The sequence below is a fragment of the Rousettus aegyptiacus genome, unplaced genomic scaffold (genome assembly GCF_014176215.1).
Source record: "Rousettus aegyptiacus isolate mRouAeg1 unplaced genomic scaffold, mRouAeg1.p scaffold_m13_p_18, whole genome shotgun sequence".
Taxonomy (NCBI): domain Eukaryota; kingdom Metazoa; phylum Chordata; class Mammalia; order Chiroptera; family Pteropodidae; genus Rousettus; species Rousettus aegyptiacus.
The window spans coordinates 9,655,583-9,676,781 of record NW_023416293.1 but is presented as its reverse complement, the minus strand read 5'-3'; the positions used below and the strand labels follow the sequence as shown (position 1 = coordinate 9,676,781).

At 38.5% G+C, this 21,199-nt stretch overlaps 1 protein-coding gene across 1 annotated transcript in view; it reads left to right on the top strand.

Annotated features, from left to right (window-relative positions):
- Positions 1 to 1,932: 1,932 nt before the first annotated feature.
- Positions 1,933 to 21,199, top strand: part of USH2A (usherin) — a 526,768-nt gene continuing 507,501 nt past the window's right edge. Inside the window, exons 1-2 of the mRNA XM_036235436.1 lie at positions 1,933 to 2,555; positions 6,069 to 6,234. Of these exons, the coding sequence (XP_036091329.1) occupies positions 2,071 to 2,555; positions 6,069 to 6,234 (651 nt within the window). The 5' untranslated portion in view covers positions 1,933 to 2,070. The remainder of the gene's footprint in view (positions 2,556 to 6,068; positions 6,235 to 21,199) is intronic.

Genomic DNA, 21,199 nt, shown 5'->3' with positions numbered 1-21,199 from the left:
TAAATATCGGTTGTGTGTTTCATATCAGGTTTGACTAATCCGTTTGTCTAAGTCTCCGTGTCCCATATATCAATTTTTAATCATATTTTCCCAGAGTCTCAGAATTCCTTACCTATTGGCTAGCTTAACATTCAAACTTGTTTTTAATTTAAAAAGTTGCCCTTGCAAGGTTATATTAATAAGTAGAGAATAGGGTATTTTCACAAAAGGTGAAGGTTTCCTCCAGAAGCACCTCATTCTAATTGATGCATAAAAGGGAAGTGGTTTTCAGATCTCTCATGGAAGAGAAATTAAAGAGTCTGAGAGAAGACGCTTCGGGTTTGTCTCCGGCTGCGTTACTAACAAACAAGAAACACCATACAAATGTTTCTCTCATTTCTAAATATTTCTCTAAATGCGATAACTTATTAAAAAACAAAACCACAATTGCCTAGTTGTTTCCCAAATGGGTTTTCCATTTTTAAGATAAAAAGAGAACATTCAGTTGATTTTAAACCTCTCGTCTAGGATGAGATATCCCAGATGCTAGAAAAAAGAGTTTTAGATGTAATAGAAACTACATAGAATTGATATCAAACATGCGTTCAGAAATACATATTCATAGCCAATCAGACAGCTAAAAAGTCAGCAATTCTGTTGCTTCTGTAGTGTAATTAAAATCCCAGATCACCCAAATGCAACCTTTTTAGATATATCAGATGTTCTTTGTAATTTAGAGAAGCATTAGTATTTACGAGAGGGTGCCCTGGGCTAAAGAATGAAGTCACACCTGAATGGTCAGGAAAAAAAAAACTTCCATTCATGGGCCAAGCTCTGCTAGGTTATCAGTGTTTGTACCCCAGAAAAGAGAAAGGGCTCTAGACATCATTGTGTTAGTAATAGTGGCAGATGATTTTGATTACAGGATTAAGTGGATGGAGGTTCAGGGCAGCAGAGAGGGGAGGGGCGAAGGGGATTATGGGATCAGGTGTACTGCTACTTTAAAATTATGCACGCCTAGCCCTTCCAGGTCCCTCCCCCGGCTTGAGGCACCTGCTAAAAGCTTGGGGCGCTCAGTTCCAGGAGGGCCACCAAGCCGACCGCAGGGTTTCAGGTAACCAGGTGTGTGCCGTGCAGAATCCCGTAGTCGGACAGTCAAGTCTTCTTTGCAGCGTTCCTGCCGTTGTGGCCTGTTTGCTCAAAGTAACCAGGGGTTACTGCAGCGTTGCCAGGCAACGAGGGACAGCGGTCTTGTGAAGAGCCATTTGTCACACTGAGGGGACTGGTCGAAATGCAATAAAGAAATGGTAACTCAGCTTATTTATCAATGCAATTACTTACACAGTATTATGGGTCCATATTTAACCCACAGCTACGCAGGCACACGAGGAAACAGGAACATAAACGTTTGCTAAATACTGAGGCGTGGGATAGACAGATGGTGTTGGGTTTCTAAGCAGCTTTACCGTGGGCTTAAAGTTGCTGCACATGCTGGGCCGAGGGGGAAAGGCCCAGAGCGCTTTGCCAGCTTGCTTTCGGACATCTGCAAGTTAGCTCTGTGTTACGCCATACGGTGCGTGTGTAAAGAAAATCTACACGGTTCTTTACCTTGCTAAGCAGAGTGGATAGTGCTAATTCTCTAGAGCGACGATCTGAACTTACCGTGCTGAAACAGATTAATGAAAATAGAGGCATATGTACGTGTGTTATAACACTGGTGGTCCTGTGGACTTTTAAAGTGCTTGATTTGCTCAATAACATGCAGGTATGTGCCCAAAGAATGAGCGTCTTACTCCAGACAATGTACTTGGCACTTTTTTTTTTTTTTAAGTTTAATAGTGGTTGCTCTAAGTCCTCATGCTGAGGGTGCTTTCCCTTGACACTCTGTTTTTGATCCCCAGACACCTGCTTGCCTTTGCCGAGACCAGCTCTGGCATTCCCTCCGTGTGAAAACGTGTGCACCGTCTCCCGAGAATGCAGCGTCTCTGTGGTCCTTAACGCCGCGGGCTCCCGCGCGTCGCCGGCCGGCGGCCTTGGCCATGCCATTTCTGTAGGAGCGCTCTACCGGGAGGAGAATGCCCTTTTGCAAACATGAGCGGCCCGGCTCTGCCCCTGGGACTCGGCGTCTGGTTCCACGTCACCGCAACAGTGATCTTCGCCTGCTTCGCTTCCACCTCGTGGGCCGCCTCGCAGGGCCTCTTCCCACGGCTGCAGAACGTGGGAGCATTCAGGACGGTGTCGGCCGCGCCAGCCCCAGCCATGTGCGGGCTCCCGGCCCCGAGCACCTTCTGCCATAGCTCTGCAGCGGCTGAGAGTGTCCAGTTGTGCCGCCGGAGGGTTTGCGTGCAGGATTGCCCGCACAGGTCCTCGCCTGCCACTCATGTCCCCCTTCTGTCAGCAGGCCTCGGGAGCTGCGTCACCCCGGACAGGCGCGACCTGCGCCCCAAGTCCCCCGGCAATGCTACGAGTTTTATTTTCAGCAATCGCAAGAGCTGCTTTTCTTCTCCTCCTTCTCCAAGGCTGGCCGCATCCTTTACTTTAGCCGTGTGGCTGAAACCCGAGCAAGGAGGTGTAATGTAAGTAGAGGGGCGAGTGTAAGCTTTCCTTGGGGCCTCCAAAGTCTTGGTAGCGAAGGCCGCTGAGGCTCCTGTCCCAGACTGGACGTGGGAGCGGGCACTTTGGAATTCATGCGGTGGAAGAGCAGGGCCCGCGTTAGTCTTTCCTAGTCTCGCTTCCCGTTCCGAACGCACTTTCCTAAACTCAGTTTTGTCCTCCTTGCCGGGAATGAAGTGAGCCCTCAGCGCAGAATGTGCTGGAATGGCTTCATCGCAGGCGGTCGTGTTTACCCCTGTCTCATGTATTTCCCGGAGTATAGCTCAACCTTTGTCTGAACTGGCAGAAGCCAACCGGGCTCAGTGAGTTTTAAGGCATGAGGCTTAGTAATAGAAATAACTGATATTTTCAAAGTCTTGGTCTTAGTTTGTACAAAACCTCCCACTGCTAGGGTACACACTTTTCATCAGGCGGGTAACTCTTAAGGATGTAGGACTGTCTTTTCTTCATCCTTATTTCCCTAAGAAGAGTTGCTTGTTCTACTCATGGAAATCGCCCAGTGATATGAGTTGGATAAATGAACAACCCTCCATCTCTGAAAGGATATAGCTTTTGGCTCTTTACCTTGTAGTGTTTCCATGGGTTAGGAAAGACATAGGCATGAAAGAGTCTCAGAAGCTTTTAATCCAGGAATCTCAGTGGGAGGCCTTCGGTGAGTTTAGAATGGAGCTTTCTTAACATCATTTTTGCCAGTTCATATAACCACCTGCTTTTCATTCTGTGATAGTGCTTAAAGCTGTTATCTAATGTGTCTAGAGCCAATCTGGAACTTGGAATAAGTAGGACAGTTTGGAGGCACTTTTTTTTTTTTTTTTTTTTTTGCTTATTTTTTGTCTCCCTTCAGGGCTTTCGGCTTGTCCCCATGTGACGTTTTCTTTGTGTGAGAGTATTGGCCAAATATGTAAGAACTTAGGGAACAAACCAGAAAAGTCTTATAATCTCATAAGCAAATAGGACTTAAATGTCTTTGCTGTTTAGTTTCAATCTGCCAAGTGAGAGTTGGCATATTTTCATTTTTTAAAAATGGAGTGAAAATTATCACAAGTCATTATTTCTATTTCTGTGTCCTAAAAGAAAACCCTGTTTTCTTACTGTTTGAAATGTCAGTAAATCCAGCCTACTCTGTTTATGTAATTAGTGTACAAAGAGTCTTAAAAAAAACTATCTCTTGACAAAAAAGACTAGGGCAAGATGTTTTTTTTCCAAGTTTTTCCCCCCACCGGATGTGTCTCTACCAAATTCATGTACTTAGCAGCATTTTGTATAAGATGGGGATTTGTCGGGGCAGAAGCACGTGGTTCACAGTTTTGAAAGTTCCATGCATCAAGGTCATTTCCATTCTCAAAACTGAAATACCTATGGGAATTGGGGAAATTTCGGGGTGTTTGCTCTAGATAAGTAAAACAAACAAAACATGGATTATCCCATTATTGTTTATCCAGGAGCAGAATAAATCCAGTTCCTAAATATTTTGCTACCTGCCTTCCTCTCACATTCATTATCTACCAAAGCTAGTATGTTTACAAGCAAACAAAATAGCAAGGAAGATAATCAATAACATATTAAGAAATGCATTTTCAGTAAGCTCGGGGAAATAAGCCTGCATTTGGTAAATACATTCTTGAGTAATGGTCAAATGCTAACTCGTAGATTGAAATTCAAGAAAAATGAATAGAGGCAAATTTTTCTCAGATTGTTTAGGACCCGGAGTCAGGAAATAAAGAGAAACTTATTCCAGTGATTTAGAAGTATCCACCTGCTAAAGAGTTAAAAAATCATAGAGTTTTTATAAAACCTTATTTCCGTTTTATATTGAACTTTTATGGTAACTAAACCTATTCGTCTAAAATACATACTTTCTCAACTTTTTCACCAAATATATGTACAAAATATACTAAACTAATGGCAGTAAAACAGTGACTATTAAGTGTTCTCCAAACTTATTCTTACCTCCCAACGCTGGGGGGAAAAAAGCAAGTGAGAAGAGATAATTCGTGAGAAAAGTACTATTTAAAGAAACTTTTTAAACATCTTTAGCAGTCAGGCTTGGTTGGTCCGACCTTACGTTTGCCTCTTTGAGGTTCCTACTCGATTCGATCGCTAACTCTTCAGTTTTCTATGGTCTGCAATATCCCAGCCATACCTCTACCATCGGAAAGCTCGTGAATGAATAGGAATACAGAGCAGCTGGTGTTATTGGCCAGGCAGCATGACGTGTTAAGTGAGCACAAAGGATGATGTCTTTAGCAACTTTGAGCTGCAGAAGGTTTCAGGGTCAGGCATAAGAACCATGGAGATTCCTGGACTGAGTGAGAAGGACCCCAGGGAAGAAAAGGACTCAGACTCCTCCAGTACCTGCTGGCTTTCTCCTCCCCTGGGATGTACCAACTTCTTGAGTTCTTGTCCACAAGATACAGGCAGATGACTATCTTCAATAGCTAGTTATTTGGGGGAGATATCGGTGGCTATTGTTAATGATATTTAAACATCAGATTTTGGGGAATAGTGTACTCGAGGCTACTAGCAAGAACTCATAACATTCTTTCTGCTAAAAAGTTGAGTTGCTGGTTCGAAAAGTGGTAGAAAAGCATGGGGCTTAAGTTCATACCTGTTTCTGCTCAGCGGACACAGAATGGCCAGGAATATACAATGATATAAAATAAAATTTATATTGAAGGTAAGTTAGTATAGAACATAAAAACATTTAAAAAAATGTTAATGCCCTAAGCCTATTTACAGGAATGGGGAAAGAATACTGTGATTAGGAAAGAAGTTAATTTTTTAAAGATAATTTGATACCTGGCCTGACACAGGACTGAGCATTTTTAAAATTCTGTCTTATCAAAATATTATTTCACTGTGTTCTTAGGAGACTGGACGGTCTTTCGTCCAAGATCGTGAACATTATCTCAGAGCCTCACTTGGGCTGTGTGGTCAGGGTGAGCTAGCCGGTCATCTGGCCAGCAGTGAGGAAGGAAAGACTAAGGTGATTCATTCTCCGTTTCACTGCGGGAATTCATCAGAACAGTTTAGAGCCTACTGTGGACACTAAATTCTCTTTATGTTAAAAAAAAAAAAGGAAAAAGAAGAAGAAAGAAGTCTTTGCGCTGGTGACTCAGTGCGCAGGATGTGTATCGTGCTATTTCCTATAAAAGAAATAGCAGAGGAATTAATGAGCCAATCGGTTAAATGTTAGTTTTGCAGGATGATTCAACCGCGTTACTTTCCACCGCGGACGTCTAATAAAGGGTGCTGAGGTTCTTGGGAACACATTATAAATAAAATTTCTATTTTTCTTTCAAATAAAAGGCCTTAATCGGAATAAAGCTTGCTCTGAATCTAATGGCACTCGGGCATTTATTCATAGTGCGCCTTTTTGAGTGCTTTTGGTGCGTTACACTTACCTAGCTGCACGGTGCCTTGGCATGTCTTCTGGGTGGATGCTGACCTTGTCTCTTTTCTGGTTGCTTCCTAAGGTGTATTATAGAAAAGACGGTGGATGGGAAGATTGTGTTCAAACTCACGGTGTCTGAGAAAGAGACCATGTTTTATTATCGCACAGTAAATGGTTTGCAGCCTCCAATAAAAGTAATGACACTGGGGAGAATTCTCGTGAAGAAATGGATTCATCTTAGTGTGCAGGTGAGTAAAATAAAAAATATTTAACATTTGGTTAAACACAGGGTCTGTCTTCCTTTCTTTCCTTTAAATGACATCTTCCCACAAGATCCGAAGCAGTGTCTTTTGAGATTTTAAGTATATGGAAAAGACAAGTAAAAAAAAAAAAAACATTTAAATGACCTAATGATGCATTTCATGTCAAACTAGCATTTCCAGCCCCCCCCACCCCCCAAAAAAAATTGTTGTGAAAACTCTCACAGAAGCTCAGAGAGTGCTATTTAGAGTAATATCCTCAGGAGTTGTTTTTGTTTTATTTTGTTAGTATATTCTGTTTTGTTCAGAAATGTGTGAGGTCTCCTTTGGTGTGTGGAACTAATTTTACTAGTCATGGCAGTGTTAAAACCCTTGCCTGGTTTTTACAGCTGTCTTTTGCAGATAGCATCTGATGATGTGAATAAAATTTGGCTGTCGCATTAAAATGCTGACCTTAGAACTAATGAACTTTACGCATCAGACAGTCAAAAGGTGTTATGTTATTACTTCAGTTGTCAACCACAGTTTGTATTAACCTTAGAAGCTGCTAAAGGCTAGGATAACTGTGAGAAGTCTGGCATTTTGTAGTTCCTAGGAACAGACACACAGTTTATCCTTTTGTTTCTTCAGGGCGCTGGAATGGCCCAGCGTAGCCAGTGGTCACCCTCGCCTTTCATACACGAGGACCCGCGTCCGCTGTCCCCGGTACATGCTCTTATAGGGACATCCAAACAGAGGACATGCAAACCCCGTTTGCACTAGACGACACGGCACCCTCATTCACTTTATGAAAATAACCTTCGATTTCTCATCCCTCCCTGAAGCAGCTGATGAGTAGGCTTCCTTAGAGGGTCTTGAGGATTGTCACCAGGGTTTTAAAATCTGTTTCGGCATGGACATTGTTCTTGATTTATACACGCTTATGTTTGGCCTGCGTATAACTGAAATTCTTCCATGTATTTGCACAGCAGTGCATGAAAAGTCCTAGGGAGAATGTTAAATATAGGGAGGTCACACTGATTGATTTCTATCGAAAGGTATTGGCGAAGTGGTGTTCGGTTGGTGTGTTTTGCCTTGTCTGCCCAGCTTTTATTTAGGCTGAGAGTTTAGCAAATGTGCTCGGGACGGGGTAGCACTTCCAGGCCACCAGGCTTGAAGGGGCCTGCAGAAGGGCGGGCGTGTCTGATGGCCGGCCCTGTCTGCAGCACTGGATGGGTTCGGTCAGTCACAGCGCCCGCCTCTCTTTGTTCAGTAGTTAGCAGAGAGGGGCCTCATTCGGTCTGTATCTTGAGGCTGGTCCATTCCACCCACTGACCAGTGTAACAGAATCGGGGTTATAATGGTACAAATGTGAAGATAGAAACTGCCAAAAAAAGGGAATCTGCAGGGGCTGTCAAACAGATATATTCATTGCCTATTTTTGTATCAACAATGACCAAAAAAAAATCATTTTACTTGCCTTTACTTTGCCTTATCTGTGAAATGGTGCCATGTTTTGGTAGGCAGTGATACAGAATAAGCTTTGCAGAGAAAGTTTAAAATCAACGTGAAGAGGTAGTCATGACGGAATTACTTGCCTGGGAGAAACGCATTCTTAGACGGTCTATTGAAATCAGCATTATCTTTCAACACATGTCAAACATGAGTCCTTTCCTGGGTTAGGTGAAATCTCATTATAAATCTTTGAATCTTCCCCTTCTTTCGAGAAAAGGTTAAAGTACTTACGATTTAATGAGACTGCTTAATTTCATAACTGCCTGACTACCAAGAGAAAACTCGTTCTTTCCAATTTGTGCACTTTTTATTTATTTTTCAATAAGTTTCTTCCCCCATTGTACATTTTACGTTAAAATTACAGAGCTAACTATTCATAACGTATTAAGAAAAAAAAGTCACTCATGAAAATGAGTCATTCATTCATCTGTCATTTTATCGATAGATTTAGGGGGTACCCAGCATTTTGAAAATCTGTATCTATTCAACTAAAAATGAGAAAGCAATTATTTACTCTAACTTGGAGATCTGTGTACGGTTTCCTTACTGGACACCATCTGAATACATGTAAGATATTATGAAATGCATAATAATTGACAGCATAGCTGTTTAATATGGAATGTGCTCATTCTTGAACAGTCGTTATAAGTAGTGGTGGGAAGGACAAGAGAGTAGGATGGGGGAATCTGACATCGGTCACTCCACTGCGTAGTCAACAAGTTCACTGGATTCGGTGTGGGGTAAACAAACCAAGGCTTCCTTGAATTCTACATTAAAACGTGAGTAGAGTGCAGACCGAGGCACCAGCTATGAATACGTGGAAAGCTGTTGAGCTGCGTAGTGTCGTCTGGGTCGTTAGCGACAGAGTTAGATGCTCAGGCTGACATCAGGATTGTGCTTTTTTTTCTGCTTCCCCACGCTGTCTGGTATTTACATAGAAACATTTTTTGGTAGCTTTTATGGCCAAGATGTGAGCGAAGGCGGCTTGTAACCATTTCACTGCAAAGAATATATTTCAATATAAAATGCAACTTGCTGTTGCTTTTTTATGTGGCGTATCCAAATTCTGTTTGATTTGGGGATTAGAGACTTTCATCATTGCCGGGCATATGAGAAAGAACACATAAATGATAGTCTGGGTTAGTCAAGTTTAAATTGCGAGTCTGTAGTTAATGTGTAGGCATATTTTAACTTTCCCAAAATGGCCATAAATTAATTAATTTGCATGGTGTGTGTGTGTGTGAAATAAAACATACATCTTGACTCGTGGAATTGGATCAGAAACCAGGATTTAAGTTACAAAGGCATGGTGACACATAATTAACAGATCTGACTTTATACGTTGCCTGAGATACAGGCCACTCAGTATCTGATTCTACAGATAGAATCAGAATTCGAATTTCCCAAATTCAGAAAAAATAAATGATTTTCAAATAATTACATCACTGGGCAAAAAAAAAAAAAAAAAAAAAAAGATACCAGGAAGACGTAGGTATACCAAACACTGGGGGTCTAGTTTCCTAAACCAAAATGCTTGATGTTACAGTGATGGACCTAACAGCTTTTACTCAAGAACTGGTATTGTGAAGCTTCAACCTGTTGGAAAAGGGTTAGTTTTTAAATTAATAATTATTCAAGGACTTGAGTTTGCCACAACTGCCAATTTAAATTTTGCTTTGGGGTTTAATATATTAGCTATTTCAAATTACATCAAGCTAAAAGTCGTCATATTTTTTTTTGTACTAAAACTGGAAAAAATCAATTCAGTCTTTTTATTATCAAACAGGGAACAGTGGTAGCATTAGCAGGTTTTTTTTTAAGCTTAGTTTCCATATTGAATCAGCACATGCTACACTTATTGCAAGAGTTTTTTGATTTTTTAAAAAGTTTTGTAATATGTAAAAGGATTTTATTTGAGCTGTTTGTTATGGATTGGTAGATAAAAAGATCTAGATGTATTTAATTTTATAGCATTTAAAAGTAAAATTTCAGAGTTTCCTGTGGAAATACTGTTTTCTTTTAAGCAGTCTCTCACATTTTATAGGAAAAATAACATCAAAGAATCATTAGTATAGGACCCGTATAGTAGTTATGCCGAAATATGATAAAACAATTACTAAAATTTGGAGCTGATGAAATCTTACAACTATGAAAGCATGAAATGATTGAGTCATGTATTCACATTATCTATGCTATTTTGAAAGCTCCTTGATATACTGATAATTCAAGAGCCACAAATGACCCTAGCTACAATAATATATATATAAAAAAAGTTCTAATCTGATACAATGAAGGAAAAAAATACATGGGTAAATAAAATTTTAGGGATCAATAGATGAAGGAGTTTCATAATCATAGTTTGTTCATGAAATATGTTCTTTTGATTTATGTATTCAATCCGAAAAAGGGAAATTATTGATAGTCTTGGAGAAAAAGAAAATGCAATTTAACCTACAGTCGTTAGAATAGATAAAGCAAGTCTCTCAATCTCTGGAGTATATGCCCATGTGCACACTTAATCAAGATATTACCGTGTCTCTATTGATTGAGGGAACATAAAACATCCATACAACCTTCAGTAAGCTCTGTGTCTTGGGATTCTCGTGGGAGCACCATCTCAACGCCCACTGCAAGAAAATCTCAGTCCGTATTCTTTCTTTAATAATTTTCTTGCTTTTAACTGTATTTGTACGTGTCTGTGCGTGTTAAACATTGTTTATTTGTGCAAAGCCTTCTGTTTGTAACCAGCCAGTCGAATATCACCCGTTACTTGAATAGTTTTGATTATTCAAAACTAAGTGAAGATCAATAGAATTTAACGAAGCTTTTCAGAATAATCAGTTAAAAACGGTGATGATAATAGTGGCCATTATGGAGCACTGATTATAGGTACTGTATTAAATGTAGTACATGCTAAATTTTCAAATGGTTTATGTTAGCTCCATTATAGAGATGAGAAAAATGAGCCTCAGGGAGGTTAAATTACCTGCCTGAATTTACGGTCACAAGTTTCTCTGAGCATTAACTGAAAAAAATAATGTCTCAGTGAACCTAGGTCACTGTATGATTTAAGGAGTAATTCATTTTTAAAGTTCTCCAAACCCCCACCCCCCAAAAAAGGTAAGAAAAAACAAAAAACATTTGTAAATGTGCATTAATTTTTGTACATGTTTGTATATATTTATAACGTAAGCATTTAAAATGGCTCATAGTTACATAATTTGTACAAATAACTTCAATCAATATATTTTGCAACTCTATCCCTCATGGATATAAGCAGTTTAAATACCCAACAGAACATAATTTTATATCAAGTTCTGCTCAGTATCTCTACGGTCTGTGTCAGTCGGTAAAGACCGCAGTGGGTTAATGGAAGAATGTCCTGATTAGCGCATCCCGGCCACCTGACCCACGCAGTGCAGAACCAAGCCTCGCTCTGGTGCATGGGCACTAGGAAGTGGGGGTTCTTCCCACTCGATTATACAGACAGTTAAAACTGCCCAAGTAAAAATTATTCTTTGCACATGAGTTCAAAATATAACATTTAGTCAGAAAGCAAGGCCTTAATTTTTGACATTCTACTTAAGAGTGGTGAAACTCTAGGTAAGTTAGGTAACTCCCGGAAATGTTAGCTACCCGTTACAAATTGGATTGCTGAATTACTCTCGCCGCCCACGTGAGATGTGTCTCTTTTGAACTGCAGTGACAATAGCAGATATACTGGGAAGTGGTCCCCCGGTGAGACCTGTTTGGGAAATAAAATGAAAGGCCCCGTTGATGGAAGAAAAGTGAAGGTTAAGGCAAAGGGACTTGTTGGCAAACTCCAGATTTCTGGATTGGACATTTATGTAGACAATGGTTTCGTTTGCCAGGACAAAAGCGTCGGAAGAGAATCAGAATTTTGATATTCAGTACATATGAGCTAGACTTCAGCTCAGGGCAATAATTCCTAACTGAAGAAATCATTAGCATTGTTAGTAAACTTAAAAAAATATATATATTCTAATGCCCATTCCCCATTATGTTATTGGTCTGGGTGGGACCCAAACCTTCTTCCTCCCTTCCTGCCTTCATGAATTAAAAAGTGCGTAACAAAATAATCAGAATTCAAGACAGGAAGTGATCAACTTCTGTTCAGATATGTCAGGAAAGGTGCATCAAAAAGGTAGGCTGTGAGTTAACTCTTGAAGTTTGGTTATGTTTTTAATAGGTGGACAAAGGAGGAAGGAAACAGGTGAACAGTGCCTGGGCGACGAAAATAGCAAAATGTGTCAGTAAAAGTAGGGGTCTGAGACTTTTAGAAAGACATATATTGCGTTAAATGAAAAAGGCTGAAAAAGTGGATTAGAGGTTTACGTAGCATTATGAACTTGTCTGTTTTTTCCCCTCTCATGGATAACAGATATATTACCTGCTCTAAATCCAGTCTACATGGAAACTGTTATAAACCACTACTATGTGCACATGTATATATGTACAGCAAAAGAAGTGTTGTTTAGCTAATGTGTGCAAAAAGGTCATCATGCATCATATTACAGTATTTACCTCTTACAAGTCTGAATGTTATCAGTGTAATATTTCGAAACAGTTTTAAGTTCAGTAAGACCTTTTAAGGTAAACACCTCAAATTAAGATGTAAAGCAAGCCATGAATAAATGAATATTTCAACTTAGAAACTGATATTTGAAGAATGTAGCAAATTTTCCTATTAGAAAATGGCTGATTTTCAGCCATTAGGTATAAAATGTGCAATATATGCAAAAGAAAATTATGTGCAAATATTGTAATGCATTTACTACATATGCTACTAAAACCGAAAATTGATATAAAAAAGGAGAGATTTTCAACATCCACTTATTTGTTTCAATAATCTCCAGTCTTGGAAATGCCACTCTGGTAATTTGCTCAAATTTGTCATGGTTAAAATGGGATGATAATGCTTTTTAAAATTTATATCAGCTAATGGAATTGTATTTATAGTATATCACTTTCATCTAAAAGCCAACTATTATAAGACAGATAATATTTGCTTTTTTTGAGGGTGAGTATTTTCATGCCTACAGGGCTAACTGATGCCTTTAGATTTACATGAACAATTCTCACTAAACTCAGAAAAACCAGTGTGTATGTAACCTAGGGCAGGAGTTGGCCTATGGTATGTTATCACTGGGTAATGGAATGGAGAATATGACTTTATTCAGACATGGACTTGAATAGTTTTATTTTCTCATTCTGTTTCCCTTGATGTTTCTCTAAAAGGTAACATTCGAAAGTATTTCAATCAGTTGTAGTGTTCTGGAAGCATCATAGGGCATGTGGTCCAGATACCAATTTAGTTGTGTATAATCCAAAAAAAAGAATAGTTACAATTTTTTTTTAAATGAAGGAAACTTTTCCAAGAATGGAAGACCCTAATAAGTTTGCTAATCTTCTAATTACCTAACTACGGCAGAGAAAAAGTACTGATATTTATAAATTATGTATATATAATTATATATGTATATATGTAATAAGTATTCACATCAGAAAATATTCTTTTCTGCTTTCTAAAGATTACATGAAATAATCCCTGAAAAAGAAAAAAAAAACTGTATTGTAGAAGTAGAAAAAAATAATTGGATCATTTTTGTTTATTCAGAGTGTTTAATGGTTCTCAATCAGGAGAAGGAAGAAAGTTGGGAAGAAACATAAAACATTTGAGTTTTGGGGGGAGCAGGGTGTGGCAGACAGAACCCAGTGCCAAAGAAAGACATTCTACCTGTGCCAGTTTTACCATGGCTGGTTTGACCAAAAAAGTTTACATTGTGGATGTACAGCATGTGATTTTAAGTTGTTAATTTTCTGGGATGCAAATCCCCTGTGTTATTTTAACGATTTGACCCAAATCTGTTACGTGTAGCCATTTTGAGGGTTTTGACATTTTAGGGAATTAATAGAAAGGAGTTGAGTTAATATTTGAGTTGAATATAAGGCAGACAGAAAACAAGAACAAAGGAACGAGTTGCAAAGTAGACGGAGTCTGAGGAAATATACACTAGGACAAATGGTGACCATTGCAATTTAATCTCTTAAAATACTAGCAACGGTCTCAGGCAGAGAGAGCATCTCAGAGTGTGTGAGAAGAGGCTCTTACAGATATGAAAGAGAAGACGGACCCCAGGAATTTTAAAAACTGGGGCACCATAGCTTGGATGAGTACTGCATAGATGATACTTATTTATTTTTAGTTAATTTTAGGTGATTGTGGATTCACAGGCACTTGTAAGAAATAGTATGGAGAGATCCCACGCATTATTTACCCATCTGCCTCAATAACATCTTGGAAAACTAGAATATGAAACCTCAAGCAGTATATTGACAATCCACCATTTTATTTAGATTTCCAGTTGTGTGTGTGTGTGTGTGTCTCCATACAATTTTATCGCATGTCCAGATTTGTGTATCCATCCTGGTGAAGACACGAAACGGTTCCATCGAGAGGTCACTTCCTGTGTTGCCCTGTTATAACCGCACTGGAATGCTTTGTCCAGGATATATGGGTGGACGTAAGAAAACCGAGGGGACTTACTGCCACGTTGTCCCTCAGACTCTGAGGTCCCTAAGTTTCTTGCCTCCTCCTTCCCACTTTGTTCAGAGAGGACCTTGGAGGAATAGGGCCACTCCATCACCGTCAAAACCAGAAGTCCTAGCTTAAAAATAGGACCTCGTCTGCCATTTTTGAATGCTTGTTTTTATAAACTCTTCATTATGTTTAAAACGTATTGGCTAAAATGGAGAGACGTGAGGAAGAGTTCTTCAAACCATCAGTTGGAGCTAGGAAAACAAGGAGGGAAGAGCTAGCACTGGTTAGATACTGCAAAGTTAATTCTAACAAAACTAGACATGGTCTTATTTCCACGTGAAAATCTGGCATAAATCACAGCAGTGTTCAGGTGCACCGTTTGTACTGTTTTTACATTTTGTTTCAATGAATTTTCGGCAGGTATGTCTTTTCGAAGTAGCTTTAGGTGTTGAAAAGATACTTGCGAACCCTCCAGACTAATCTCTTTCCATGTGCCAATTACCATCACCTGGGTTTACATCTGATTTGTGGGTGGAGGAGTCGTTTCGATACAAAAGCAGTTGTCGCTATTTGCAGATCTCGTGTCTAGGAGTTTCTTGCGTTACTATATGTAGTTTGATGTTCATTTGTAGCATGTGTAAGTGGTTCATGTAGTGATTTAAATAATAAGCAACGCCTGATCATGTTTAAAAAATTACCAAGGATAAATTCTTCTATTAGCGAAAGCTTATCCACATTAGCGGCTATAATTATGAGCTGTTGTTAATTTTTGCTGCCTCCGATTAGCTATACTGTCCTAAATTATTAACACTCATGCAACTGGGAATTAATGATAGATGACTTTTTAAATGTACAGTGGAACTTCCATGGAAAACTTATACTAATAAATACACATTTTAGATACTATTTCAAACAAAGCCATGGAAAATTCACGTGGGATTTCAGATTTAGCGTAAACAAAAATGTATCAGGTTTGGTGGTTGAGCTGCACATGAAAAGCCAAGGCATGTCCCTTTGCAGGTGATCTTGGATCCAAGGCTTCCTTGCGCTCTGACTCACATTTGTATGGCTTTCTGTTTCCTTAAGTCACTTTCTGTTATGAACTTTTGATATATTTCCTAAACTGGTGCCGTCTCATGCCTTTGTCTAAGGAGTGATTGATAAAGTACTGCTTTTGATTTTGAAAAATCTAGCCTACTAGTGAATATGTATATATCGGTGGAGTAGTCAAAAACAGAATAAGTGAAATGCCTCAAAATTACCCCAAGTTTTGATTTTGCTTGTGTTCCCATTTTTGTTAGTATATGTAACATTCTCAGATAAGTTAATTGCTTTGGGGCAGGACTGTATAGTCAGTCTCAGCCCTATTGGCGCTTTAGACGGGATCATTCCCTGAGCAGGGGCTGTCCTGTGCCCCCAGAGAAGACGTTTAGCAGCGTCCTTGGCCTCGACCGCTAGATAAAAGTAGCAGCCCTCTCATACCCTCATCTCCCTCCATTCCAGTGACAATCAAACAGTGTCTTCAGACATTGTCAAATGTCCCCTGAGGGGCAAAACTTCCCTTTATTGAGAAAAACTGCTTTGAAGTTTCATCCTTAGTTATTTTCTTTCTTTGTAATTTGCACAGTATTTTTTTTTTTTGAGAGGTAGAAGTTGTAATGCTACACCTGTACAGAAAAGGCTTGGATTTAAGGTTAACGGTATTTAAATGAAGACGTTTATCAAAGCATAAAGCACAAGTAGGAACAAAAGTGAAATTCTAAAATGGCTTATGCAATTTCTAAGGATGGCTAATAATTCTGAGTTGGCGATAGATTACATTTTGACTTAAAAGATGATACAACTTAAAATTAATTGTGAAACGTGTATTCAAAGAAAGTACATAGAACTGTTAGCATCAAAATAATGCTCAAGAGTGAAAGAGTCTCAGCTATACAAAAATAATAGAATTTTAGTAAATAGTTTATTTAAACAGGAGAACAACCTTGTAAAAGTCTCCAGGGTGCTTTGTGGGTGGCATAGTGTTTTGATGTAAGATTAGATGGTGTTAAAAAAATGTCCGAACCAGTTATTAGAGCTTTAATTTGAAGCTCTCAGCCATTCGCAAAATTGACAATTGAAAGACAGAATTGACAACTGATATTTGCCATTTCTATGAAACATCCATTAGTTATCCATTCTAGTAAAGATTTTGAAATGGCAAAATGAAATCGTTATCACATATGTGTATGATGCTTTTGCCATACAAGTGTGTTTTTATTTATTTTAAAAAATTTGCATACAGCGAAATTTGCTCCCTTTCTTTGTGCTCAGTTCGGTTAGTTTTTGGCAAATGCGTTCAATTGTGTAACTACCATTTAGTCAATGTATAGATGAGTTCTATAACCTCCAAATATTCCTTTCTCTTATCCTTTCCCCACCCCAACCCATATTAACCTCTGCTGTGTTTTCTGAGTAATATCTAGGAGTATCATTGCTGGTTGAAATGGTGGGTGTATGTTTAAATTTATCAGGAATTGCCAAACTTTTTAAAAAAGTGCCAGTATCATTTCGCATTCCCATGAGCGAAATATGAAATTACTATTGCTTTGAATCCTTACCAGCACTTACTTAATATGGTCAATTTATTTATCTACTTATCTAGTTACCTACATACCTGTCCATCTCCTTATCATCTATCTTAGCCGTTCTTCCGATTGATATTTATTGGTATCTCATTGTGGTTTTGATTTGCATTTCTCTGATGATTAATGGCACTGAGGATCTCTGCGTTTATTTATTTGCCTTCCCAGTATCTTCTTTAGTGAAGTGTTTGTTCAAATCTTCTCATTAAAAAAAAAAAAAAAAAAAAAAAAAAAAACCAAAAAAAACACCTTCTACCTTCTTTGTTTTCTTATTAGGGAGTTTTAATGGCTTTTATGTATTCTGTACACAAGCCCTTTGTCAGCTATTTATTTTGCAAATATTCTTCCAGCCCGTAGCTCGTTTCTTATTCTTTCCACAATGTCTTTTGCAGATCTGAAGTTCTCAGTTCTCCAGGTTTGGACTCCCATTCATAATCTGTTTGCTTTGGTTCGTTTTTCGGAATACTCAGGTAGTTACTTTTTGTATTTTGTCCAGGGCTTTTAGTTGTAATTGGCAGAGAGAGAGACAGACAGACAGACAGAGACAGACAGACAGAGACAGACAGACTCTGAAGTGGGCTTACTCCATCATGGCCAGAATCAGAAGTCCTGTACGATGCTTTTGAATTGTCAGTGTTTTAAAAAAAATTATGTTTGATCCCTTGACATTTCTGATTGCCATTTTCTATATGAGAAAAGTAAAAACATCAGAAGCCATAAGATTTTTTGACTTCAGAAATAAATGAAACGTCATGTGGGAAATAACCAGCGATCTAAAACATCTAGAACAACTAAACCTGAAGATGTTAAATCTTACTTAGTGTGTTCTGACTGCAAGCTTCTAGGATGTAATTTTTTTTTTACTCAGGGACCTTACAGAATTCTTATTTTAAAAGGATGCACGTCCACACACACATATGTTCTTTTTAGTATTTTTAGGACTTATTTAATTAATCTTTGAATTTAAATATTTGCAGGAAGTTAATACATTTTTTAAAAAATTATGTAAATGCGGTTGTCGAGGAGGTTCGTTTTACCCTGTGGATGAGGGTCCTTTTTGTTCAGTATTCTTTGGTGACTTGAGCTGTCCCTAGAGCGTGGATGAGCCAAGCAGGTCCACAGCGTGCTTGATGACAGACCACAGGCGAACGTCAGGATTGGCAAATGCGTCTTCAGTCCTTACACAGGCTAAGTTGAAAAGAAACTTGACAGCCGTTTTTCTAGCAAACGAGTCAAATCGTCTTGCTTAAAGCATTCCACCACGGTGACTGAGAAGGACCTCAGACATGGCCCATGTGCACGATGCTGCACGAGAGGTCTCACGGTTGCCGAGATGGTGACCGCCGGGCTAGTACCCTTGTGGAGCCGTGCGCAGGCGAGAAAGCAACGAGGTTCGACGTTGAATTCAGATTGCAGGGAAATAATTTTTGAATAAAATCATATTTTTTAAAAAGATCACAAAATGCGTATAATTGATATTTTAGGATACTTAAAAAATAAATAAGAATAAAGAAAAGACAAACACCATTAGCCCCCTCCAAAAATTTTTGCTTTAGTATTAATGTAATACTATTACATTAGTATTTTTGCTTTAGTATTAATGTAATTTCTAGTCTCTTCTAATGTGTATTTTATACAGTTGTAACCGTAGCACATCCATAGTGCATGTATAATTTTGTCTGCCCCTTTCTTTTTTCTTTAAATTGACATGGCTTTAAAATTTATTTCCATGTAGTTCACAGTTCAAGGTAGGGCTCAGGAGGAAGTAAGGGAGTTTTTGTGACAAAAGATAGAGGTTGCCAAAGAAGGAACTAGCATGAGGTTTCAGAAAACTGCTACCTTCTGGACTGATTTTTTTTTTAATCAGGTAGAAAGTTCTGTGCTCATCCTTGTCCTTATGTCCTGCGAAGACTTGTCTTTAACAGTGCAATTTCTCTTGGGCCATAAGCGCTTAGAGGCGCATATCGGTACTTAGATAACATTTTAAAAATTAAGATATCAATCTATGCATCTCTGTCCCTTGGTTTCCTACTGAGTGAGGGTTTTCCAGGTGTCATTTTATGCGTACCCTAGGCAGAACGTACAGATGAATTTACTGAGGCATGGAGAGATTGAGGACGCTTCACAGGTGAGCAGAGTGTCACATGCAGTTTGGAACTCGACACATTTTTCTTGGTCGAAAATATGCAGCGACAAAAAAAAAAAAGAGTGGATAGAAAATTTGTTTTATATCGGATTAAGACCCGGAACAAAAGCATATGGGCACCGGCAGCATCTGCTTGAGAGGTCACAGTGCCCAAGGGAAAACAACTCTAAGCAAGTCATTTAACCTTGCTCACCTCAGTTCTCTTGTTGGCTTAATACAGTGCGTATGCAAACTCAATACATGTCAAAAAATATCTGCGAGGCATTGTCTAAAACTGACCCTCTGGATTCCTTCATGCATGCCTGCTTATTATTTATTAAGATGTATTGGGGGCAAGTCTCAAATGGTAGAAAAGATAAAAGGCAGATCTTCGAAGGGAAGAACTGAGGTTAAGCGCAATGCAGGAGAAACTCTTAATCCAGGGGGACTTTGCCTGTCAATCAAATCTATATTCATTTAAAAAAAAAAAGATTAATAATGGTTTGTTAGCCGAGCAACATGGCAGATGTTGGAAGCAATGAGATGAGATCTCGGAGCATCTATGACCAGTTGATGACTGACTGACCAATTCCGGAAGATGCTGTGAAGGATCATGAAGTTTCGTTCCATGTGTATTTTGATGATAGTTGCATCTATATTTAAAGCTTTCTGTCACTGGAAGCACTCTTGGTGTTGTCAGGCTGTCTATTGGAGTGGATGAGCTGCAACTTTTTGCAATTGAATGTCAATAAGACCAAAGCAATTTTGGCTGATTCATAGCACCAGCTTAAGCATATTCACTTGCACAGATTACATTTGACAGATAGTTTCCTTCAGCTGAACGCTGTGGTTAGAAGCTTGGGTGTACCCTTGACAGTGAGCTCAGAGTTGATGCCTAATGTTTATTTCATATTCTGTTTTTACCTTCCCTAACACTGCATGTGTAAATCTATATTTAAATGTATTCACAGCTGATGTTCTCGTCAGGCCACTTGTTATCTCTGAACAGAATGCCGCAATGATTCGATTTCATTGTTTTAATAACAATAACTGGCATCCATCCAGCTTTAATTTCACTAAATTTAATGAGTAATGATTCATTTTAAAGTGTCTCCTTGATGAGCAGTTGCCATATTATAGCAGGAAAATGTCCAAGTGATGAGAGAATTCTTACATCTCCTAAAATTTTACATCTTCAAAGTTTAGTGTATAATTATGAATACTAGGAAAATAGATCCACATTTATTTGCCATATGACTATTTCTTTAATGGCTGTGATTGAGGTTTATTGGTTTTCTTCAAGCTTCAGTAGAGAATTATTCATTTCAAGAATATTTAGCCCTTTAAAATGAATATAATTTAAAGAACATATTCTAAAATGTTTTCGCAGAACTATAAAATGCATAGAACCCAATATACTATTTATTCTTTTTTAAAATGTTGCCATTTCTGAAAATAATTAAGACTTGGCGTTTTATGTCCAGGAAGAGGTGCAGTTATGACGTGAATTATTTCTTCATTATGGTATTCTCTACTCAGTTATGTTAGATTCATTAAGATTCTGGTTGGGAACTTTAAAGGACATATAGATCTAATAATCTGAGCCTAAGTCTCCTGTTCTATACAAATAACACTGCAAAGCTCTGGAATCTCCCTATTTGACTTGGTGAATGGCAGATGTGTTTGTATCAGACTCAACCTAGCTTGGGAATAGTGATTTCAGAGCAAACATGTTATACTCACGCATTTCCATCTTCTCTAGAATCTGCGATTTTCAGACATCAAACAATTCAAATTATACATTTCACGGAGGAGAAACACTCATGCTAAAGCAGCTATTTTTTTTTTAAATTATTTTCTCCACATTCACTGGTATACTTTCCCTTTCTTACTCTTTTTTTTTTTTAACTGACAGTCAAGTTATTTTTTTTTCTCTTTTACTGACAGCTAGTAAATGTACTGACAGTTGAGAAGGAGGATGTAAATGTAAAATTACTATTACTTTGTCCACTTGATACCTGAGCATTAGGTGGAAATGCTTGGCTATATTTTAAAATAAAAACTAAATCGTTTCCAATGGTTCTGAAAGGAAGATATATAGAAAAACTGTTCTCTGTAAATAAAAATGTGTTAGAGGCAAGGTTGTAG